The sequence below is a fragment of the Dipodomys merriami genome, unplaced genomic scaffold (assembly GCF_024711535.1).
Source record: "Dipodomys merriami isolate MVZ:Mamm:240054 unplaced genomic scaffold, mDipMer1.0.p SCAF_15, whole genome shotgun sequence".
NCBI classification, from domain to species: domain Eukaryota; kingdom Metazoa; phylum Chordata; class Mammalia; order Rodentia; family Heteromyidae; genus Dipodomys; species Dipodomys merriami.
This window is the reverse complement of record NW_027202826.1, coordinates 17,835,962-17,860,693: the sequence shown is the minus strand read 5'-3', so window position 1 is coordinate 17,860,693 and position 24,732 is coordinate 17,835,962. Positions and strand designations below refer to the sequence as shown.

Here is a 24,732-nt window from a genome sequence, read left to right as displayed (position 1 = left end):
GGCTGCGCTCCCAGCAAATGTTAAAGGGGATGGTGTCTTGTTTTTGGGTCTTGGGTCTTGGGTCTTGGGTCTTGGTCTTGGTCTTCGTGTGTGTGTGTGTGTGTGTGTGTGTGTGTGTGTGTGTGTGTGTGTGTGTGTGTGTGTGTGTGTGTGTGTGTGTGTGTGTGTGTGTGTGTGTGTGTGTTTCTATATTGGATAACTCAAGACCTTTTGTACTGGCTTGGCTTTTTTTTTTTTTTTTTTTTGCTCACAATTGGTGCTGTACTTCTTGAGTCACCCCCTCCACTCCAGCATTTTTGCTGGTTAATTGGATGGAGTGTCTCAGACTTTCCTACCCAGGCTGGCTTCTAACTGTGATCGTCGGATCTCAGCCTCCTGAGTAGCTAGAATTATAGACATGAGTCACCGCTGTCAGGCTCTGATGAGTTTGTGTAGGGGCAAATTGCTCCGAGGCCCTTGGTCCAGACCTAATCTTCTTGTGGACATTGTTCCAAACCACATTTCCAGTTCTCTGAGTAGCTATGTGTCCTATCTTGTCATGGTTTCTCAATGAAGAAAGGCTTCTGTTGGCATTGTCAGTCCTCTTCAGTAGGGCCTATGTGGAGTGGTGGGTGAATCAGGGCCCGGTCTCCTAGCTCTCAGACAGTTCCATCTGGCCTGGCCTTGCTTACACATTTCCTATGCCTGCCCCTCTGTTTCTCATCCAGCAGTTGGAAGGAATGTGCTTGTATATGCAAACACAGAAGAGTCCCAGACCTCGGGGTGCATTAGTGCTATTTTTGTATTTCTTCCCTGTGTGGGTTGACAGAGAAAAAAACTGCAACTTGCCAGGTGGCACACAGAGGCTGCTCTGTGCTGGTGGTGAAGAAAACCACAGACACTCCTAAAGTTTATTGGCTTGGAAGCCTATGGGGCTTTGTTTGCCTTTTTTGTTTCTGCTTGTGCACAGAAACCTCTTGCAAGAAGAAATTGTTTCTTCACAACATATTCCTTTTCTTGCAGAGGCATCAGGAGAAGCTGCTTTCATGTGAGAAAGCTGCATGAATGAAGGACTGATGAGGAGATGGTGGTGGGGGGGAGAGATGGGCTGATTTTCCTGTGTTCTTACTGAGATAGACTATGTTCATCAAACCATAGGACGGCCAGATCTCATAGGATGGACAGGGTAGACATGATTGACAGCTAGTGTGCCCAGTCCTCCCCGGCAGAGAGTTGTCTTTGCTCCTGGTTGTACACCCTGCCAGGATGCTCCCACGGGTCCCCAATTGCTTTCTGCCATTTCTGACTATATCCGCTGTCTTTGTAGGTGTACTACTGTGTCCTGGTAGTTTCCATCCGCTCATGGCTTCTGCTATTTCTAGCTTTTGTTTAGTCATGTTTTCTCCCTCCCACTATTCTCTGGGTGTCTTAGATTATTTTTAGTCCCTCCCCCAAAAGAGCTGGTTAGTGTGTCCCAGTTCCTGTCACTCCCCTGGGTACAATCAGCAGGTCAGGCCACAGCTCTCTTTAGATGGACACAGGCTGAGTAAAGTGCTTCAGAGCAAAATGGATTCTTCTCCAATGCAGTTGGGTTGAACATTCCTAAGTACTTCTAGAGCATCTGATAGCTTCCTGTAGTTCTAATGTAATAGTGATGGCGACAGTGGATTGATTGAATTCATTGTGCCAGGCACTTAGCATAGTGTCTGGATTTACTTGGATTATTTCCTTAATGTCACAATAACTTTTATGATGTGGGTTATCATTTCACAAATGTTGAAATTGAGGCTTAGGCAGAAGGAGATCCTTGGCTCCCACAGATGGGCCAATCTGTTGTCATTCTCCATCAAGGAAGGAGCCCCCTACCAAGGGAAAGGGTTGGTCAGTGGGCACTGATATCCCTACTTCCACGATTTGGGTTAGTGACTCCACTTAATAGATGGTATTTTGGAAAAATGCAAAAACTGGGTGTAATGTGTTCACACATACACAAAAGTAACTGTGTGAGGCAATACATTCATTTACTACCAGATTTAGTCATTCTACAATGTTTACATACTTGAAAACATACTAGTCTGGGAATGTTACTTAGTAGAACACTAGTGTATTTGAGGCCCTAGGTTCATTCCCCAGCACTGCCAACAAAAAAGCAAATACCACCACCACAAAACATGAGGCAGGATCTATACATATTTTATACATTATATATATATATATTTTTTTTTTAAGACAAGGTCTCGATATGTAATCCAGGCTGGCCTTAAACTATAAGCTGGCCTTGAACTTGAGATCCTCCTGTCTTTTGGTTCTTGACTGCAGGTGTGTGTATACCACCAGGCAGGACATGCATTTCATCTGTCAATCAAATGATTAAATAAATAAATAAATAAAGGATATATTCTTTCCTTCCAGGGGAAAAGAGATTTGAATTACAATTGTGGCCACCCGGGTGTATTCTGAATCCATTAAAATTGAAGTTCTTGGTACTTTTCCTTTGCTTTGGCAGGATATTATTCTCCCAGATCTCAGTAGTATCTACCTCCAGCCCCATCTTTTGCTGAGATTTAGAATTAAAGAGTAGAATCTGCAGTCCAGCTAGGCCCCCAAATGATTGTTGTTTCCATGGAAACAGTTGAAGGCCTCTCAATTAAAACTGCCCCTGCAGGCTAGAAAGAGTAAGGATTAAAATGAGTTTGTCATTCTCCAAATTAAAGCCGGAGAGGACAAATGATCCATGAACCTACTGGTGGTGGGGTTCGTAGTTTTTGGCCTTTATGTTAACATTTCAGACACAAGGATGGATGCTTGCTTGTATGCTTTTGTGGTACCCAGACAATTGTCCTATTGTCCATTGAGCTCTTCATGTGCAGCAGCAGATCACGGAAGAGTATTTGGGAATAATATATTTGCTCACACTTGATTGTGAATCACAAAAAGCCCATTAAAAATGGTGAAATAAGCCAAGCACCGGGGCTCTTGCCTATAGTGGTCGCAAATTAGGAGGCTGAGATAGGGAGGATTGAGGTTCAAGGACAGCTCTGGCAGAAAAGTTGTCAAGATCCCCTCTCAACCTATAGCTGGGTGCAGTGGTATACCTGTCATGCCAAGCTACAGAGGATCGTTGTTTCAGGACAGCCTGAAAAAGAAAAAGTTCAAGAGATCCCATCTCCACAGTGGGAAGCTGATTGCGGTAGTGTGTGTCTGTGATCCCAGCAATGAATGAAAACCTAAAGCAGGCAAATCAAAGTTCAGGTGCTAGGTAGAAACTTCCTAAATAAAATGCAACAAATCAAAGAAAGGCTGGATAAATGGGATCACATTAAACTACAGAGCTTCTGCATGGCAAAGGACCTAGTTAGCAAGATAAATAGCCCACAGATTGGGAGAAGATCTTCACTAGCTATGCACCAGACAAGGGGCTCATATCAAAATATACCTAGAGCTAAAAAAATTAACCCCCCATAACAAATCCTCAAAGAAACGACCACGCCATTAATAAGTTAAAGAAGAAACTTCTCTGAAGAGGAAATAATAGCCAATAGACACATGAAGAAAGGTTTAACATCTTTGGCCATAAAAGAAATGCAAATAAAAACTACATTGACATTCCATCTCATCCCAGTTAGGATGGCCGTTATTAAGAAAACAAATAACAAATGCTGGCAGAGATGTGGCCAAAAGGGAATGCTACCACACTGTTGGTAGGAATGTAAACTGGTTCAACCACTGTGGAAAGCAGCATGGAGGCTCCTCAAAAGACTAAATATAGAGCTCCCCTATGACCAGCAATCCCATTCCTAGGCATTTACAATCCAAATGATCACAAACAAGGTCACACTAAAGCTACTAGCACAACTATGTTCATTGCAGCATGATTTACCATAGTTAAGAACCAACTCAGATGTCCCTTAGTAGAAAATGTGTATATATATATATATATATATATATATATATATATATATATATACACACACAACAGAATTCTCTGCTTCCATCAGAAAGAATAACATCACCTCTTTCATAAGGAAAATGGAAAGACGTGAAAAAAATTGTATTAAATGAAGTAAGCTGGACCCAAAGAAACATATGCTTCATGGTTTCCCTCATTTGTAATAATAGTCCCATCACAGGATCACAATTGCTCAATAACTATGTACATATGACCACATAAAATGATGCTAATAAAAATGAACTCCAAAATATGGAAATGAGGGTTTCTTAAAAAATGTACTGAGGTTATTTGTAATGAAGTTATTTGTTTTTTCTTTCTCCACCCCTCCCCCCCGCTTTGGTTTATTCCCGGTTGTCACTGTTTTTGATTTTTGCTGCCCTGTGTCTTGTATATATGTTTATCCGATTTGGGGAAGGAAAGGGCAGTAAAAGAATGGTGAGACAAAGGACCAAGGGTGAACAATGCAACAGCGATACTCACAAGACATTATGTTGGAAATGAACTTTATTACTTGGGAGGAAGGGGAATGGGGGGGGACAGAAAGTGGGAGAAAACAAAGGGAGGGGTAACAATGCTTGACAAGAAATGTACTCATTACTTATGTAACTGTAATCCCTCTGTGTATATCACCTTTACAATAAAAGATACAAATACAAAAACACACAAATATACCCCCCACCACCACCACCAACAAACCCCCAAAGTTCACATGCTTAGCCATGTAGGGAGACCCTGTCCTAAAAATAACCAGCAAGATGCAGGGGCTGGAGCCATGAGTCAGTGGTAGAGTGCCAGGCTAGCAAGCATGATGCCCTGAGTTCAAGTTATAGTAATGCCTTAAACAAAAGATGAGGGGCTAAGAAGGTGGCTTAGGGGTAGAGTGCTTGCCTTACATGCAGGAGGCCCTGGGTTCAATTCCTCAGCACCACATAAGCAGAAAAAGCTGGAAGTGGCGCTGTGGCTCAAGTGGTAGAACACTAGCCTTGAGCTAAAGAGTTTAGGGACAGCGCCCAGGCCCAGAGTTCAGGCCCACAACCAACATGGAAAAAAAAAAAAAAGATGAGGGGCTGGGAAGGTGGCTCAGTGGTAGAATGCTTGCCTAGCATGCATGAAGCTCTGGGTTTGATTCCTCAGTATCACATAAACAAAAAAAGCCAGAAGTAGTGCTGTGGCTCAAGCTAGCTTTGAGCCAAAGAAGCTCAGGGACAGTGTGCAGGCCTTGAATTCAAGCCAAGCTCCAGGACTGGCAAAAAGAAAAAGAAAAAAGAAAAAACAAGATGAAATTATTGAATAATTCTAAATTAAAAGAAGCCTCATGGTCACTAAATCCTAACTTCTATCCACTCAGTCCTTCCTATAACACAACTGACAGCTACCTGTGAGCCAGGAGCCATATTTCTAAGGGTAGCTAAGACCTGGTGATGTGAGAAATGTCTCTTAGGGCCGGGCACCAGTGGCTCACGCCTGTAATCCTAGCTACTCAGGAGGCTGAGATGTGAGGATCATGGTTCAAAGCAGCCTAGGAGGAAACTCTGTTAGACTCTTATCTCCAATTAACCACCAGAAAACCGGAAGTGGCGCTATGGCTCAAGTGGTAGAGCACTCACCTTGAGCTGAAGAGCTGAGGGACAGTGCCAGGTCCAGAATTTAGGCCTCATGACTGAAAAAAAAAAAAAAAAGAAAGAAAGAAAGAAAAGAAGAAAAAAAGAAATGCCTCTCAGGTAAAACTTAGCTGGGCATAGGCTGTGGGTGGGGGGGCGTGCATTGCTGAAAACTCAGCTCTCAAGAGAATCACAAATTCAAAGCCTGCCTGAGCCATGCTGTGAGTTCCAGGCCAGCCCGATTTGACCTTGTTCCAGAGAAAGAAAAGATGGAAGTGACATCTTTCTCCACTTCCTTCCCTGCTGCCTCATCTTCTGGTGCCATGTAAATCAAGGCTGTTTCTCTCATAATTTGTTCTCCTATAGTTAGCTTTTCAAATGTGAAGGATATTATCATACCTTCCAGTGGCAGAACAGTCAGAAACATGCAGACTTTAACCCGCCAGGCTCCTAGCACTGCTGCCTGTGTTTTATCTGACGTCTCTGGTCGTCGTCGTCGTCTTCTCCTTCTTCTCCTTCTTCTCCTTCTTCTCCTTCTTCTCCTTCTTCTCCTTCTTCTTCTTCTTCTTCTCCTTCTTCTCCTTCTTCTCCTTCTTCTTCTTCTTCTTCTTCTTCTTCTTCTTCTTCTTCTTCTTCTTCTTCTTCTTCTTCTTCTTCTTCTTCTTCTTCTTCTTCTTCTTCTTCTTCTTCTTCCTCTTCTTCCTCTTCTTCCTCTTCTTCTTCTTCTTCCTCTTCTTCCTCTTCCTCTTCTTCTTCTTCTTCTTCTTCTTCTTCTTCCTCTTCCTCTTCCTCTTCTTCTTCTTCTTCTTCTTCTTCTTCTTCTTCTTCCTCTTCTTCTTCTTCTTCTTCTTCTTCTTCTTCCTCTTCTTCTTCCTCTTCCTCTTCTTCTTCTTCTTCTTCTTCTTCTTCTTCTTCTTCTTCTTCTTCTTCTTCTTCTTCCTCTTCTTCCTCTTCTTCTTCTTCTTCTTCTTCTTCTTCTTCTTCTTCTTCTTCTTCTTCTTCTTCTTCTTCTTCTTCTTCTTCTTCTTCTTCTTCTTCTTCTTCTTCTTCTTCTTCTTCTTCTTCTTCTTCTTCTTCTTCTTCTTCTTCTTCTTCTTCTTCTTCTTCTTCTTCTTCTTCTTCTTCTTCTTCTTCTTCTTCTTCTTCTTCTTCTTCTTCTTCTTCTTCTTCTTCTTCTTCCTCCTCCTCCTCCTCCTCCTCCTCCTCCTCCTCCTCCTCCTTCTTTCTTCTTCTTCTTCTTCTTCTTCTTCTTCTTCTTCTTCTTCTTCTTCTTCTTCTTCTTCTTCTTCTTCTTCTTCTTCTTCTTCTTCTTCTTCTTTCTTCTTCTTCTTCTTCTTCTTCCTTCTTCTTCCTTCTTCTTCCTTCTTCCTTCTTCTTTCTTCTTCTTCTTTCTTCTTCTTCTTTCTTCTTCCTCCTCCTCCTCCTCCTCCTCCTCCTCCTCCTCCTCCTCCTCCTCCTCCTCCTCCTCCTCCTCCTCCTCCTCCTCCTCCTCCTCCTCCTCCTCCTCCTCTTCCTCCTCCTCCTCCTCCTCTTCCTCCTCCTCTTCCTCCTCCTTCTTTTTATGGAGAATTAGCTTTTTCCTTTGACCTCATTCTCTCCTGGAGTGAGTGTTCCTAATTCAGGGCTTAGAGGCCTAAGCAATTCAACAGAGCCTAGCTATAGGTCTGGGCAATCTCCTGAGGGGCGTGGCTGTCTTCTGTGATGTCACTGCAGCAGCTGGTGGTGAAGCATTCATTCACTCTGCCTGGAGAACTTCCCGGCCTTCCTCTGGGATATAAGCCTTCAACCTGTTCTGCAAGGTTTAAGCTTTATAGTTTAGGAACCTTCTAACAATTCTAACTATTGCTCATACGCAGCCAATTATTAACATAATGTTGTCCTTCTTAATGATCCCCCTCCCAATAGAAACAAACAGAAAATTCTAACAAACAAAATATTCTTCTCCAAATGTTTCTGCCACCTTAAAATGGATCAAAACTCAAAACTCCTATAGTCAGGTTTGATTGGCACCAACTGGGAAGCGAGTCCATGGCTCACTTGGTGGGCAGTGGACCACAGAGGACATGTTCTGCTTCCAAAATAATTATGTGACCTTCATCCCAACCCCAAATGGCTCAATGCTATTTTCAAGTATGGATCAGAGGACTGCTGACCCCATTCTTCTAGAAGGGTTGTTGGGAATGCTTTGAAAACAAATATTTAAAATTAAGCTTTTACTGCAAATGATACTGTGGTACTCTGGAGATATTTTGATTTGAGAGTTTAAAACAAATTTAATAAGAAAAGCGAATATTGGGTATTTAAGACTCATTTTGAAAATGACAGTTGCTTGTCTCCACATGAATGAACAAGTAAGTGATATTTTGGAAGCAACAAAGCATGATTTCTAACAGATTCTGGGTAGTACTTGACATAAGGATTTCAGGAAGGAATGACATTGTTCATGGAGAAATAAACTTCCTCTGGGTTTCTTTGATTTTTTCCTAAGTCATAACTCTTAAAAAATATTAATATCCTTTTATTTTTTCCAAATGGAAATGCCCCTAACAAGTAAGTACATTACTTATCAGCACAAACCACGGAAGTAGATTTCTGGGATCTGAGCCTGACTGGTCTCCCATGACGTTTAGACATTTAGGGTGGATTCTGGTGTGTAGGTTTTCTTTGGGAAAACCTGAAAGTGATCTGGCCATCACTGGCCACTGTGCTTGTTTTTAATCTCTGTCTCTTCCCTTATTTCCTGAGAAATGCCTAAGGCTTTCAGGTGGGCAGGGGTCTAACGTATGTTGTTTAGAGGATTTAAAGATGACACCTCTTGCCTGGTGTTTGTGGCTTATACCTGTAATCCTAGCTTCCTAGCAGACTGATGTTTGAGGTCAGCCTGGATAGGAATGTCAGTGAGAAGCTTAGTTCCAATTAACCACCAAAAGGCCAGAAGTGGAGATGTGGCTCAAGTGGTAGAGCACCAACTTTGAACTAGAACGCTGAAGGTCATCTCCCAGGCCCTGAGTGTTAGCCCCAGTACTGGCGCATGCATGTATGCACGCACACATGCACGTGTGTGCGCGCACACACACACAAATGATCCCCAAAGACAAGTGCAATAATCCTTATATATTGGTGAGCTGCCCTCACACCATGGCGTCTATGTATTTTTTTTTTTTTCTACTTCCAGGGAGTTCTGTCCAACATCTCTTCCATCACCGACCTTGGCGGCTTTGACCCAGTGTGGCTCTTCCTTGTGGTGGGAGGAGTGATGTTCATTTTGGGATTTGCAGGGTGCATTGGAGCACTACGAGAAAACACTTTCCTCCTCAAGTTTGTAAGTATCTCTGCTCTCAGACTGACAGCCAAACTCTTACCTTAGGCCAAGAGGATGCTACTGGCAGGACGGGGAACTGTCCCAAAGGTGTAAACAAAAATGGCCTGAGTCTTTTCTTTTTTTTCCAAGAGAACTCTAGATCCTACCCCCTCTGCTCTAGGCAAGCCTCCTTAATCATTTAAGTAGCACCAGCCTCTTGCTATCCATAGAGGTATTGTGCAACACAAGTTTGTCTTCTAGTTCCTAAAGTAGCATTAGGACTAAGGTCTGTGTGTGTGTCTGCATGTGCATGCTGGTGCATGTGTGTGTATTTCTTTTCTAAGGGATTCTTCTCTCTCTCCTATGTACACAGTCATAGCTACACAGGTAATAGTCTATAGAACAGAACAAGACACAGAATTTCCAGAGAGCAGTGTTTGTAGCCTTCTCCCTATTACTGGAATTACTTCCAACTTGCTGACAGAACATCATCCAGGGCCATTCTCATTGAAAGCTAAAGCCTGTCCTAGAGCTCATCCCCACAGCTCTGTGTGTGTGTGTGTGTGTGTGTGTGTGTGTGTGTGTGTGTGTGTGTGTGTGTGTCTGCCCCAGCTTTGCTACCTTGTCCTCTGACACCAGTTTTCAATCATCCCTAGGAAGAGGAGTCACTGGGCTTCTCACAGAACAGCCCATTTTGAATTGATTCTGGCTCAGAAAGTTTGGGGGGGCATTACCCTGGAAGTTCATGTGAGTTGTGCACAGGGAACACCCAGGGCTGCTTTGTCTTAGGAAAGTTTAATGAGCCATGAGGGGTATTGTTGTCTGTGTCTATGGGCTTATGTCTCCCAAGGCTCTGCCTACTTTACCTGCCTTTTACACACACACACACACATACACCCCCTCCCCAATAACATGCATCACCTACTTTAAGACCAACGCAACTTCCATACTCCCTCATGTGTAGTTATTTTATAAACTGCAGTTTTCAAAATGAAAAGAAGTATGTCCTCTTGTGGCTTTAAAATACATGAGTGAATATTTCTAATGGCCTCTCTATTTTTAATACAACGAATAAAAACTGACCTAGAACAGTTCTTGACCCAGAGCTACTAGAGAGACATAAATGTCACCATGGCTTTAGAAGCTTGAGAGAGAATGGCGGAGGAAGTCACAGAGCTAACACGCACACTTCCAGCTGGGTCCAGGCCCTGTAGAAGGCTGTGCATCACATCCTAGATCTTCACAAGCTGGAGACATAGCTCTCAAGGCCCAGGCATGGAAGGCTTCTCCCAAATATTAGAATTGGATTAAATTGGAATTCCATTTGTTTAATCTGTACATGATATACCAGGAGAAAATTCCCCAGTACCAGAAAGTGGACTTACCTAACTTTGATGGAAGCAAGAACAATCTAACGAAAGCCTTTGTGGGACTTCTCATATGTGCGTGTGCGTGCTACCTGTGAGTTCATCATCCCTGTTGTGGGGGAACTTGAACTTACATGCCTCTGGAGGGCACTCACATGGAGAGAATCATTTTAGTCTAGGAAGAATGGGTATTGAACAAAAGGGATGTGATTTTCCCCCCTCTGTTCATTTTTCTAGTTTACCTTCATTTGAAATAATCGGTACTGCCAATGATCATTAAGAACTATTTAAATTCTTATTTCCAGCAGACAATTCTAGGGCAGAAGAGCAGGAGTTCTGTGGGTTCCTGAAGAGCTGGCTCTGATTTCCTCCTGGCCCTCCTCCCACCCTGTGTAGGAGGTACTTTGCATTGTAGATTTCAGCACTGTTGGCCCCACCCACTGTCCCCTCCACCCCAGTCACTTAAGGCTAAGATCTTTGTAGGCATAAAGGGTGAGGTGGTCATCCTCATCCTCATTTGCTGCGAAGCTCACCTTTCCACACAGCCTGACTACTTGGGCATTCACAAGACATTTACTGATGCATACATTTGGAAAAAAAATTAAATGAGCAACTGTGAGGTTCCATTGGGACCTTCCCCTCCAACTCCCCCTTTTCTCCCCTCCACCCCCGTACATTTGGTGGGCTACCTGGGGTCTGTAGCTGACTATTAAAACCACACATTGCCTGAACCCTCTCTGTCTCAGCGGGTGTGACCCTGTCACCAGAAATTGTCACTGGAAAGAAGACTTGGCCCACTGCAGTGGGCGCGTGGTTTTTCACAGCTTCGTGTCTCTATTTTAGCAGAGCTATTGGTGGAGGGGGTGGTGATGAGAAAGGTAGGAGGTGAGAAGAACCTGGGGCAGGAACAGGAAATGCGACCTAGAAAATCTGTTTGCAGGAGGCTCCTGGGTACAGGGAAATGTCTCGAGTTCTGAGAAACCATCACAGCGCCTTACTGGCTCTACTCCTTAACTCCCATTACCTGCCTTAGCCAGAAGGCTCCCTTCAGCTGCATTTTGGGGTGTGTGTGTGTGTGTGTGTGTGTGTATGTATGTGTATGTGTGTGTGTACATGCATGTGTGCACTTGCACCCAGTACGAAGGTTTGAACTCCAGACCTGGGTGCTGTCCCTTAGCATTTTTGCTAAGGCTGATATTGTACCACTTGAGCCACAGCGTCACTTCCAGCTTTTTGCTGGTTAATTGGAAATAAGTGTATCATAGACTTTCCAGGCTGACTTTGAGCCTCCATCCTCAGATCTCAGCCTCCTGAGTTACTAGGATTCTAGTGGTGCCTGGCTTCAGTTTGATGTTATTTAACACATTTCCTTAGCTCAGGGCTTCCTGGAGGAAGGTGAGTGCAGCTATCATTCCCCAGAAATCCTCACGACTGGGCCTTATTCCTGTGTCAATCATCTCTTCCTCCACAGGGCATGGATCTTTTACACTGTATGGTAGGTACGAAGACCAAACTGAAGCAGTTTTAATGCCTGACCGTTGTTTTATTTCTAGAAAAGGGATATATTATGTAGAGAAGCAAGGGCACAGAAGGAAATGGCAGGCGACTGTAAAATACTGGATGATCTATCTTTCAAGCTAGGAAAAGCCTTGGTAGATAGAGGGGCAGGTCATTGTTCTGTGTATGCCAGTTTATTAATCATGGGCAATTCATTAGGCTTTAATGTGGTTCTGATGAGAAATTCCTATTATTTGTGTTTGCTTTGGGCTTTGTTGGTTAATTATCAAATGGAACACCAGAGACCTAAAATGTGATTATGAAATGACTTTTTTTTCTTAATTCTTAAAAATCCTTTCTTGAAGTGTAATATTCTATTAGCAAATCTGAAGCAACTGAAGATTATCTGCCTTGTGTGTATGCAATCACCGAATGTAATTACCAATCTCTTTAGACAAAAACCAGTAACACATCTGATCAGAACGGGCTGCCCTGCTCACTGTTCTGTGTATCTGTCTTTTCTCTTAGTTTTCTGTGTTCCTTGGAATTATTTTCTTCCTGGAGCTCACTGCTGGGGTTTTGGCATTTGTTTTCAAAGACTGGATCAAAGACCAGCTGTATTTCTTTATAAACAACAACATCAGAGCATACAGAGATGACATTGACTTGCAGAACCTCATAGACTTCACTCAGGAATATGTAAGTTTCAATTGAGTTTATTTTCCAGTGGAAAAAGTCTTCTCTACAGGATGACCCATTGTGCCTTTGGCTTCTGCATTTTGGAAACTGCCTGAGGCCATTCTGCAGTATGGGGAGAGTTTGTTTGCTTGGTTAGCAATTTGCTCATTTGCTGTATGACTTCCAGGAATTATATGTGTTTCGTTTCTATTTGTGTTCAATTAGAGGAAAGAATATGAAAACTCTGGGGCAGAAAGGTTATAGGCGTGGTACCCGCTCACTCTCCACCCCTTTTTATGTTTTGGTACTGGAACTTGAACTCAGAGCCTTGGGCACTGTTACTTAACTTTTTCCACTCAAGGCTGGCACTCTACCATTTGAGCCACACCTCCATATGCAGTTTTCTAGTGGATAATTGGAGATAAGTCTCATAGACTTTCCTGCTCTGATTAGATTCAAACCATGATTCTCAGATCTCACCCTCCTGAACAGTTAAGATTACAGGAACGAGCTCTTCTTTTTCTTTCCTTTCTAAAAACTCAGCTCTTGAAGAACATTGTTTTTGTATAGGTTTCAAGTTTTCTTTTATTATGAACTATAAATTCTTCCTTGTACCTCTTTGAGTAACCTTCTAGACATTCACCCAGAAAGTTCCTAGAATATGAATGTGGAGCTAAAATCAAAATTCCTATGGCTTACTGCTGCTTAACCCCGGGGATCTGGTCTACCCCACAGGGGCTGGCCCCTGCGCTGAGTCTACTAGCATTGTTTACAGATGACCCATGGCCTATCGCAGGCGAAGTTATATCGACCCGGAACTAGGAGACACTGGGTCTCAGTGCCCCTGGACTAGCAGCTCCTCGGCCTGTTCTCCCAGCAGTAAAATGAAAATAACAATAGTGATGTTATTACATTTGCACAAGTGAACAGACTTTCCTATTAGGCCTGAGGTATCATTGCTCTACAAATGAGCAGTTGTGAATATATCTGCCCTGGGTACCAGGCCGGGCACTCGTGGCTCACAGCTGTAATTCTGGCTACTCAGGAGGCTGAGTAGTGATTTGAAGCCAGCCAGAGCAGGAAAGTCCATGAGATGCTTATTAACCCCCCAGAAAACCAGAAGAGGAGCTGGGGCTCAAAGTGGTAGAGTGCTAGCCTTGAATGAAAAAGCTCAGGCTCAGCACCCAGGCCCTGAGTTTAAGCCTCATGAACGACAAAAACAAACTTGGGTCACAGACCCCTCTGTGGGACCCCTTCCCTTTAGAGAGCCTTGCTCGTTTCCTGTTGAGACTTTTCTTTCTCTTTCAAATAAACTTACACTGTTTACCTTTTTAAAAATATATGAGAATTAGGTAATCTGAGCACACTTGATTAATGCACACTGCGGGATGGAGAGCAGACAGACGTGCAGGGACCAATGGCCAACTTTGGAGCAGACCATTTTCCAGAGTGACCAGGGCCGCCTTTAATAAAGCCGCTCAACCCAGCCCAGGTGCTGAGCTTCCGCTGAGTTGTGTCAGTTTTTGTTCAGTGGCAGCCCTGGTTGTCTGCAGTCAGCTGTACCTCAGGTGTGAAATTAAGCCTTGTTTCATCTCCTCAGCAGATTTCACTGATTTGTTAGGTCATAATAGATGCGAGCTCACAACTTCCCATGTATTTTTCCTGACTGATTTGCATGACAAATCTGGTGGGGCTTTGCAAACAAAGCTAAAGATGCACAGCCCAGCCTGCAGAGGACCAGATGAGCCTGCTGAGCATGCGTCCCCACGTCTTCTGGAAATGCTGTCTGCTCTGCTCACAAATGCTGTTCTTTCATGTGACTGGGTTTTACTCTCCTGGGCTTTTATGTTTTCAAATAACCATTGGTCCTTCAAGCCGTAAAATATTCAAGGGGTGGCCGGGCGCTGGTGGCTCACAGCTGTAATCCTCACTACTCAGGAGGCTGAGATCTGAGGATTGCAGTTCAAAGCCAGCCAGGGTAGAAAAGGTGATGAGACTCTTACCTCCAATGAACCACCAAAAAGCCAGAAGTGAGGGTGTGGCTCGACCTTGAGCAAAAAAGCTAAGGAAGAGTACTCAGACCCTGTGTTCAAACCCCAGAATTAGCACAAATATATATAATATTAATATATTAGCATAGTTAATATATGGATAATATATTAATGTTCCTATTAATGTATTATATTTATATGTAAATATCTATTTCTCCCAGGTAAATGAAGTAAGGGTTAATGGAATCGCCATAATTACTCCCCACTTTAAGGCCCACTAAATTTACCAGCTCATTTGCTTAGATGTGAATTAGATAACTGACTTTTGAAAGCTGAAATTGAAACACATGTTCTTGGTTTTTTAAAAGATTAAGTAGAGAAGCAAATGTATTTGAAGTAAGCTTCTAAAAATTTAGGGTAATAAGTATGTTTAACTATGGGTTTTTATTTGTTTGTGTGTGTGTGTGTGTGTGTGTGTGTGTGTGTGTGTGTGTGTGTGTGTGTGTGTGTGTGTGTGTGTGTGTGTGTGTGTGGTGCTGGGCATGGAACCCACTGCCTGGTACATGCTAAGCAAGCGCTTTATCTAATCCCCCAAAATACAAAGAGATGGTAGGAGAGGGATGTGTGTGTGTGTGTGTGTGTGTGTGTGTGTGTGTGTGTGTGTGTGTGTGTGTGTGTGTGTGTGTGTGTCTACATGCACTATAACTTACTAAATTATATACTTTAAAAATGTGTAGTTGGCCAAATATGGTTGCTCCTACTTGTAATCCTAGCTACTTGGGAGGCAGAAATTGGAATCATGGTTTGAAAACAGCCTTAGCAAAAAGTTTGTGAGATCCTATTGTAATCAATAGCTAGCTGAGCATGGTGATGGTATACATCTGTCAGCCACTCAGATGGTCAGGAAGATTTCTGTCCCAGTCCAGCCTGGGCAAAGAATTTTCAAGACCCCTAAGTCAACAGAAAAGGCTGCCTGTCACGCCAGCGGGAAGCACAAATAGGATAGTGGTTCAGGCTAGCCGGAACAAAAAGCTAGACTAGAGCAAAAAGGGCTAGAGACATAGCTCAAGTGATGAGTGTGAAACTCGAGTTCAGACTCCAGTACTGTTCCTCCCCCGCCCCAAAAAAAGTTTATTGAGTATCTATTAGACTTCAATTAATCTTAAGAATCACTGAAATGTGGAGGTGAAAACGTGAAACTCAGTTGTCTCCTTTGGCCATGGCTGCTGCCTGGTTTAGTCCTTTTAACTGAACCCAAGTCGAACAGATCTTCTTCCATTCAGGCCTGCTGTACCCCCTCTTCTTCTTCCCCCAACCATCCACGGTCTTATTCTGTGGCTTAAGTCACATGCCAAACATCTTTACACACCTTCAGCCTTAATTACAAGGGCCATTTTGTGTTTGGCTGCAAGTAGTTCAGAGGAGGAGGGGGAAGAAGAGGAGGAGGAGGAGGAGGAGGAGGAGGGTTGGGGGGTAGCAGGGGCAGGAGTTGGGTGTGGTTGTGGTGGGTGGGTGCCTGGTGGCTCCCAGGGGAGCTCTTCTAATTGTGTCCTGTTTGCTCTAGTGGCAGTGCTGTGGGGCTTTTGGAGCTGATGATTGGAACCTAAATATTTACTTCAATTGCACAGATTCCAATGCAAGTCGAGAGCGATGTGGCGTGCCATTCTCTTGCTGTACTAAAGATCCCGCAGTAAGTGACCCAACTGCCAGCTCACAAGGCCTCCTCCTGGGTCACGCTCAGCATGGGAGGGAAGGGAATGGGCAGAGGATTGTGTGCAGGAAACCTCTTCTTACCTGCTGGTGACTACTTGTACTTCCCGGGGTGGGGACAGTGCTCCGATCTTCCAAAATCACCTGGCTTAAGCTGAGCACTGGTGGCTCAGGCCTAACATCCTAGCTACATAGGAGGCTGGGATCTGAGGATCAGGGTTTGAAGCCAGCCCAGGCAAGAAAATCCTGAAATGCTTATCTCCGGTAAACCACTGAAAAGCTGGAAGTGGCTCAAATGGGAGAGCGCTAGCCATGAGAGAAAAAGCAAAGGGACAGGATCCAGGCCCTGGGTTCAAGCCCTAGGACCAACACAAAAGAAGAACAAAAATCATTGCCTGGCTTTTAGGCAGCAACGCTGTTCTGCCTTTATATGAGCTAGCCCATTAGAACATTCCTAGCAACAGATACCTTCATTAGTTTCCCTCTGGAGGTGAAGACACCAAGGCACATAAAGCATAAATAACTCTACCTAGCTCCAACTGCTCCCCAGCGATGGAGCTCAGAGCCAGCGTGGGCCGCCGCCGGTCTGTGTCCCTTCTTCTTCCCCTTCTTTATGATGTGGTCACGTTCGCATGTGAGCTCTGTCTTGGCCTGGGCTGGGTGACCCATTTCTTCCCGCTGTGTTCTGGGCACAGACATAAAGTAGGGGAAGGATGTGTGACTCTGCTGAAGCAGATCCCTTACCTCAGACCGCTGAAACCCAGACTCGAGAATGTCATCCTGACCACAGTAATGCAGTTGGTGTTTTTATTTTGCAAAAGGTATCACATACAGGTTGTTCTCAAGCCATTCTCATGTAGGATTAGCCTCATACCACACGGCGGAAAACTCAGCTCTTGTAAGCATCAGAAGGGTTAACATCACCTAAGTGAAAGGCGCCTTGAATGCCCCTAGCTTTGAGCCCTTCTGGATGCTTCCTCCTCTCTCTGGCCCTTCTGGCCCCAGTGTTCTCCCCTGCCTACCCCATCTTCATGAGCAGAGCTCAGCTGGGCAGGTGAGTACCGCAGCTCTCCCTGCAAGGTAGGGCCTGGGAAATTCCTTCAGGCCATCTGTCCCAGCAGCCAACTGGGCCGCTTCTGTTCTTGTCCAGAAAACTTAGAACCATGAGGGCTTTCCTCCCTTGCCCTGATTCCTGTCCCACTGGCTCAGTTCTGGCTCCTCAGAGAGGAGAGGAGAGGACACACCGCTAACAGCCTGCCCAGCAGGTAGCACACTTTGCTCCCTACCTCTTGTTCCTGCCCTGTATCAGGAAAACCAGAAGAGTCTGAAGAGTAATGACTCAAAGCAGAACATTCTCCTTGAAAAACCATGCAATGAATACAGAAAGCTGTAGAGAAACCATGAAAGATCTCTTGTGCAAACCCAGCACCATCTGAAGCAGTAAAAGTCTCTCGCAGAACTTCATATATGAAGATAGTCACTGTGTTCTTTAAGTGTGTGGGTTTTTTGCCGCTTGTTCCCTAAACCCCATAAATTTCTTTAGGTTGAATCTTGAGGCTCTTACATTAAGGACCCCCTGTCCTTTCTGACAAAGCTCCCAAAGCTCTGATTTTCCTTCTTCCAAGACATATTTTAATAATTACTTCTGAGGAGTATAACAGTATGTATATGGTGTGCATAGCTAAAGTGTTGAACATAGACCTTGGGCCCCAGTGTTTTATCTTAACTGCCTCCACTTTACAGAATGGGCTAGTATGAATGGATGGATGGATGGATGGATGGATGGAAGAATGGATGGATGGACTTTCTTTAGCAGGAGTGAATTTCACTTTTCTGTCTTTCTTCTTCCCCCAGGAAGATGTCATCAACACTCAGTGTGGTTATGATGCCAGGCAAAAACCAGTAAGTGTGGGCTCAGCCTGCGACTTAGCACAACGGGGTGTTTGGAGGACCTTCCGGTTGTCATGGTGACAAATGGGTAACTCCTCTCTGCTCTCCTCTTGTGAAGGAAGTTGACCAGCAGATTGTAATCTACACAAAAGGCTGTGTGCCCCAGTTTGAGAAGTGGCTGCAGGACAATTTGACCATCGTGGCTGGGATTTTCATAGGCATTGCATTGTTGCAGGTAAGACCAGAATCCTCTCTGGTCTCCTGGGGCATTGCTGCCCTAGGGGAAGTTTTCCCAGGCCCAGAGCTTTGGGGCTCCTTAGCATCATTGCATTGAAGACACATGAAAGGGTTGGAGGGTTGGAGAATTTGATGTGTGTTTTATTAAAGTTGTGATTTTAGATCCTGAAATACTTTTATTGGGGTCTGGTTGTGGGGCCTGAACTCAGGGCCTGGGCGCTGTCCCTCAGCTCTTCAGCTCAAGGCTAGCACTCTACCACTTGAGCCACAGCGCCACTTCCAGCTTTTTTTCTTTTTTCTTTTGTGGTGCTGAGGAATCAAACCCAGGGCCTCATGCATGCAAGGCAAGCGCTCTACCACTGGGCCACCTTCCCAGTCCCATAGATCCTGAAATACTTTAAGAAACTTTTTTTTCCTTTAAGATGGAGACAATAATTTGGGTCACTCTTTGCTAGCTGGTCTTCCATTGTTTCTTTCTATCTTGTGATAACTCAGCATAGAGTTCAGTGACAAGTTAAGGCCTTTGGGAGTTATACAGATGATATACCCCTTTTGATCTCTGATCAAGCCTGCTAGCAAGGGAAGGGTACCTACATTTTCTCCTAGGCAGTGTCAGGAGTTGGACTCTTCCTGTGGTTGGTGGGAAACCTCTCTTGGAGGATCACAGATAGGTAATTGAAAGAAATGAGACCTGGTGTTGGTGAACTCACATCTATACTCCTGTCTACTTAGGAGAGACTGAGATGTGAGGATCATAGTTAGAAGCCAGCTTAGGCAGACAAATGTGAGAGACTCTTACCTTCAATTAGCCAGAACTGGAGCTATAACTCAAGTGGTAGAGTACCAGCCTTGAATGGAAAAACTAAGGGATATTGCCCAGGCCCTGAGTCCAAGCTGTAGTTCTAGCACAAAAAAAAGGAAAAGAGAGAGAGGAAAGAGAAAGAAAGAAAAGAAAGAAAGGAAGAAAGGAAGGAAGGAAGGAAAGAAGGGAAAGAAGGAAAGAAGGGAAGGAAGGAAGGAAGGAAGGAAGGAACGGAAGGAGAGAAGAGAAAGAGAGGAAGAGAAAGAGAAAGAAAGAAAAAGGGAGGAAGGGAGGAAAGAAGGAAGGAAGGAAGGGGGAGGAAGGAAGAAAAGGAGAAAGGAATGAGAAAGAAGGAAGGAAGGAAAAAAAGGGAGGAAGGAAAGAAAAGGAAGGAAGGAAGGGAGGGAGAAAAATAGGGAGGGAGGGAGGGAGGAAGGGAGAAAAATAGGGAGGGAGGGAGGAAGGGAGAAAAATAGGGAGGGAGGGAGGAAGTTTGCTGGTTTCCAGGGCTGTTGAGGGTAGTAACGACTGCTCTTTGGCACAGAGTTCAGTTTGGAGGCTATAAAAATGTTCTGCCATTAGTCGTCATGATGGTTGCATAGCTTTAGAACATACTGAAACCCCAGTAAATAATTCACATGTAAAGAGGCATTTTATTGTACATGGATTGTATTTCAATTTTTCAAAATCAGATTACACTTACTTGAGAGGTGGAGATCAGGCAGTTTGAAGCTGTATACCTACCCTGGCAAAAAATTAGTGAGACCCCCCCCCCCGCATCTCGATTATCAAGCTGGGAATAGGGGTCTGTACCTGTAATCTCAGTGACTTAGCAGGCACAAGTAAAAGGCTCTCAGTCTAAGATGGCTCCAGGAGGAAAAAAAAAAAAAGTGAGATCCTACCTGAAAATAACTAAAGCAAAAAAGGACTTGGGAATGTCGCTCTCAGGGAGTAGAGCATCTGCTTAGCAATTAGGAAGACCAGAATTCTAAACCCTAGTGCAAGAAAGAGAGAGAGAGAGAAAGAGAGAGAGAGAGAGAGAAAGGGAAGGAAGGAAGGAAGGAAGGAAGGAAGGAAGGAAGGAAGGAAAGAAGGAAGGGAAGAAAGAAAAGAAAGAAAGAAAGCCAAGGAGAAGTGCAGGGAAGGAACACTGTTTGACTGTGTTTTCTTGCCTTTGTCAGATTTTCGGGATATGTCTGGCCCAGAATTTGGTGAGTGATATCGAAGCCGTCCGGGCTAGCTGGTAGAGCTGGTATCGCCTTGGCCCAGCTGCTGCAAGACACTGCATGGAGCCAGCCTTCCTGACCCTCCTCTAGCCGGACTCCTAGCCATGCTGCAGGGACCTTATCATAGAGGTGTCCTGCAATCTCACTCGATGGAGCTGCCAAGAAATCCTTTCTGGTGGGGAGGGGGGACTGGGAAATGCTGCTCACTGACAGATTAAAGAACAAAACAAACGAAAACAAAAAGAAATAACCAGTATGCAAGTCATTGCCTGTGAGTCTCTACTGTAGCCATGAATTGATGGATGGATGGATGATGCATAGGCTGAAGGGAAAAGAAAGAAAGAAAGAGGGGAACGGGTCGGGGGACACCACATGTACTTAGATTTGTGGAGCATCCATCCGCGTCCTCCATCTCAGTACTGTGACGAGCAGGGAGAGGGATTTCTGCCCTCGTGGAGGGATGGACAGAAATACACATCTTAGTTAAGACTCATCAACCCTTTTCCCTGGGAGGGCAGCAGTGTGTTCGAATCCTGCTGTATGCATCTCAAGAAACTGTTGGAAGTGTCAGCAGCTTGCCCTTGGGCTGAGCTCCGGGAACCGGCCTGAGCAGGCGATGTGGGGGGCACACGCGTGGAAGGGCCATGGTGGAGCATCTCATCACCAACAGAAGGTGTGTTTTCCCATGCGGACCCCAGCAAGGGTGTTGGAGACTTCATGATGCCATATTTGAGAAGAACAGATTTTTTTTTCTAAGTAAGCCTGAACTTTACCAATCCGTGGAATCCACAAAATGGAGCTTCATGAGAGGTATTCATAATTCTTCCTTCACCGTCCCCACCCTCAACCCCACCAAAATTAGGGGCTGGATGCTTTGGAAACCCTGGCATCCTCTGGGTTGTGTTTTGTTTGGTTTTCTGTCTCCCGAAGGCAAAGGCTATGATCCAGGCCCTGTTAAATTTTGAAGTGTTTGCTTACTCACCCTGAACAATCGGGATGAATTGTTTCTGTCTACTCTTTCCCTGCATGATCTGTGAATCTGAATCCACCCTCTCCCTTTCCCGTCATCTTTCCTACAGATATATATATATATTTTTTAAAGTTGGTGGCTGTTCAATTCCTTCAGTTCACAGCTTTGGAAGGTTGTGGCATGTTGTCCCAGAGATCAGCTGTTACCATAGCAAATACTATGGGCTGTACTGTCTCTTCCAGGTTCCAGCTTGCTGGCATCTATACTTTCCTCGTCTTCCTGTTTAAATGGAGTTAGACCCAATTCCAAAAATGGTTGTCACCATCAGAAAGCTGCTCAATGGGGTTTTTCTTTCACTACTTCTTGCAGTTTCCGTTTTCTTAAGCAAGCATAGTTGTGCATGGCTGGAGTCCCTTCCTTCCTGCAGTTGCAACCTGGCCATCAGGATGGTGACAAAGCACAAATACTCGGGAAAGGAGTGTGAGGTAGCAGAGTAAAGGTGCAGGGGAGGGACACAAGGCAGGAAACCCAGCCCTCCAGGTGCTGCTGCCCCTGACCCCCACTCCCCAGGGGGTGGGGCCAGCTTTGACTCCGCCCTCCAGATTGCAGTCTAGCTGGCATATGGGACTGGGCTCTCCAATCTCAGTGTGCGCCACACTGGAAAACCCACAAGCCTATCTGACTATGGTGACGCGTCTGCCAGCACGCAACTGGACAGCCAGCTCGTGCTCTTGTGGAAGTTTAGCCCAGTTTGCCATTTCAGCCCTGTGGACTGATGAATGTGTCAGTCCGCTTAGAGAAAGGTCAGAAATTCTTTTAAAATCTCGTCTCCCCTCTGTGTGTGTGTGTGTGTGTGCGTGTGTGTGTGTGTGTGTGTGTGTGTGTGTGTGTGTGTGTGTGTGAGACTCTGCATGTGTGTGTTTTGTCTCTGTGTACCTAGAGATAGATGGTGTTCCATCCCTTGGATTTCCCACTGTCTTATTCCATCCCTGCCCTTACTACACCTGTGGTCATGTGATGTCCTTCCCTCGTGACCCATTGGCACTTTGGTGTTTGTTTGTTTTTTAATTACCTCATTCTCCAGTGAACGCCATCTGACCAGTTGATTCAGAATCAGGCAAGATCCCCACCCTTCGGCATATCCAGTGAAAGGCCACACATTGGCAAGTCCTGGCGAATTTTAAATTTCCAATTAATGGCCCTTTATTTTTTACACTTGAGAGTGATTGTATCAAAGGCTGTCATTAATAAACTTGGTTCTACCTTACGTGGAGTCGTGTCCTTATTTCTCTCTGAATGTTGTGCAGTTCCCTAATTCGGTGCTTTTCTACTGTCCTACCAACTCACAGGATGGCATCTTCCCTTCCCCAGGAACTTTATTTTCCCCTTTTCTATGCCAGTAGTGAGACTTGAGCTCAGGACCTCAAGCTCTTGATTGGCTTTTTTGCTCAAGGCTGGTGTACTATCACTTGAGCCACACCTCCACTCCCAGCTTTTTGCTGGACAATTGGAGATGAGACTCTTATAGACTTTTGTGTCTGGGTTTGGCTTCAAACTCCAATCCTCCAATCCTGAGTGGCTGGAATTACAGTCATGAGCTACTAGCACCTGCCTTACCCCAAGATTTGTAATGTAGATTGAGATAGGGCTGGAACATTTGCATTGCTGATCAAGTGGTCCTGGAAAGCAGGCTTTGATTTGAGGAAGTAGTGCTTTGATTCCTTCCTCTGAGTTTGGAGAAGGAGAGGTAAACCCTTGTGGTGGAGGGAAATGTGAGGCTGATAGAGAGACCCTATTGTCGGAGAGCTCTGTCCCCAAGGTTATCTCCCACTGGTTACAGACGCCTGAGTGCCATGTAAAACATTCCCAGGCTTTGCCTTTTGCAGTGCTGGAGTGGCAGCCTGGAGCAAGAGGCTTTTTTTTTTCTCTGAAGCTTCCATGGACAGATTATGTTTACTTTTTTTTTTTAAAAAGGTGGGGGCTGGAAGGTGGCTCAGTGGTAGAGTGCTTGCCTTGCATGCATGAAGCCCTGAGTTCGATTCCTCAGCACCACATAAGCAGAAAAAGCCAGAAGTGGCACTGTGGCTCAAGTGGTAGAGCACTAGCCTTGAGCTGAAGAGCTGAGGGACAGTGCCCAGGCCAAGTTTAGGCCCTATGACTGACAAAAAATAAATTAATTAATAAAGTAAGAAAACAGTTGCTCAAAGCCAGGTGCTGGTAGGCTTACACCTGTAATTCTAGCTACTCTGGAGGCTGGAATCTGACAGTGATGGTTCAAAGTCAGCCCAGGCAGGAAAGTGTATGAGATCCTTCTCTCCAACTAAATTTCCCACAAAAAAGCTAGAAGAGGAACTGAGGCTCAAGTAGTAGAAGAACACTAGTTCTGAGTGAAAGAGCTAAGGGACAGTGCCAAGTTCAAGCCCCAGAACCAGCCACTCCAGAAAAGAAAGAAGAAAAAGAAATTTAAAAACCAGTCAAAGTTCCTTGAAGCAGGAATTTTGACCCATTTGAAAAGTACCAACTTAATGCCTTTTGGTTATGAAGTATCACTTCATAATCACTTCTCAATACTTTGCAAAGGATCAAAGAGAAATAAGCCCTGTTCTCTGATCCTGACAGTATGTCCCAGTGTTTGTTGTTTGAGAAACATTTTGTCTTATCTCTCTGCCTACTGTGTGTGTGTGTGTGTGGTTGTGGGGCTTGAACTCAGGGTCTGGGTTCTGTCCCTGAGCACTTTTGCTCAAGACTAGCATTCGACTACTTTGAGCCACTAGTACTGATTTTTGAGTGGTTAATTTTAGATGAGAATCTCACAGACTTTCTTGTCCTGGTTGCCTTCCAACCACAGTCCTCATAGCTCAGCCTCCTGAGTAGCTAGGATTACAGGCATGAGCCACCAGTACCTGGCCTCCCTGCCTATTTAACACAAAGAATTGTTTAGATTTTTGAGGAAACTGATCATGGGGGATTGAAGGTAGGACTTATTATCAAATATATATATATATATATAAATATATAAAACAAAGTTACTTAGTATCTCCATGAGGTCATTGACTCTCTTTAGCCTTTAAGGACTGGCCAACAGGGAAAGATGCTTTGTCTACAAGAACTCAAAACTTGGGGTACGTTTCTTCACTGTGTAGCTTGGTAGACTTCAGGGGGAGGAGGCGACTACATTTCTTTTTATTTCTGTTGCTCCACGGATTATTCCATAATATAGAAATGTGAGGTGCTTTCCAGTGGGAATTGAGTCATTAAAAAGTCACAGTGCATCCCAAAGTACTTGGAAAAGTCCTCCTCTTTCTTCTCACAGGGAATAAACCCAGACTTTTCTTTTCAGTTCTCTTCCTGCCACTGGCCTCCCCCCTTCCCCCCTTCCCCCGCCGCCCCCCCTTCGCCAGCCAGCTCTTGAACACGTCTCTTGGCTTTTGCTCATTATGCAGAACATTTGATCATTCCTGGCGGGTGTTGGTGTGGGCAGGGACAGGATCGCTGAGAAGTTCTGGGGAGCTTCTCTCAGGGCCTGTTTCC

General features: G+C 44.7%; 1 protein-coding gene across 2 annotated transcripts in view; it reads left to right on the top strand.

Moving 5' to 3' along the window:
* Positions 1-22,468, top strand: part of Tspan5 (tetraspanin 5) — a 146,180-nt gene extending 123,712 nt beyond the window's left edge. For both annotated transcript variants that reach the window (XM_070022313.1, XM_070022314.1), the window contains exons 3-8: positions 8,708-8,854; positions 12,226-12,396; positions 15,931-16,056; positions 17,931-17,978; positions 18,085-18,201; positions 20,187-22,468. In XM_070022313.1, coding sequence (XP_069878414.1) covers positions 8,708-8,854; positions 12,226-12,396; positions 15,931-16,056; positions 17,931-17,978; positions 18,085-18,201; positions 20,187-20,252 — 675 coding nt within the window. In that variant the 3' untranslated portion in view covers positions 20,253-22,468. The remainder of the gene's footprint in view (positions 1-8,707; positions 8,855-12,225; positions 12,397-15,930; positions 16,057-17,930; positions 17,979-18,084; positions 18,202-20,186) is intronic.
* The last annotated feature ends 2,264 nt before the right edge of the window (positions 22,469-24,732 follow it).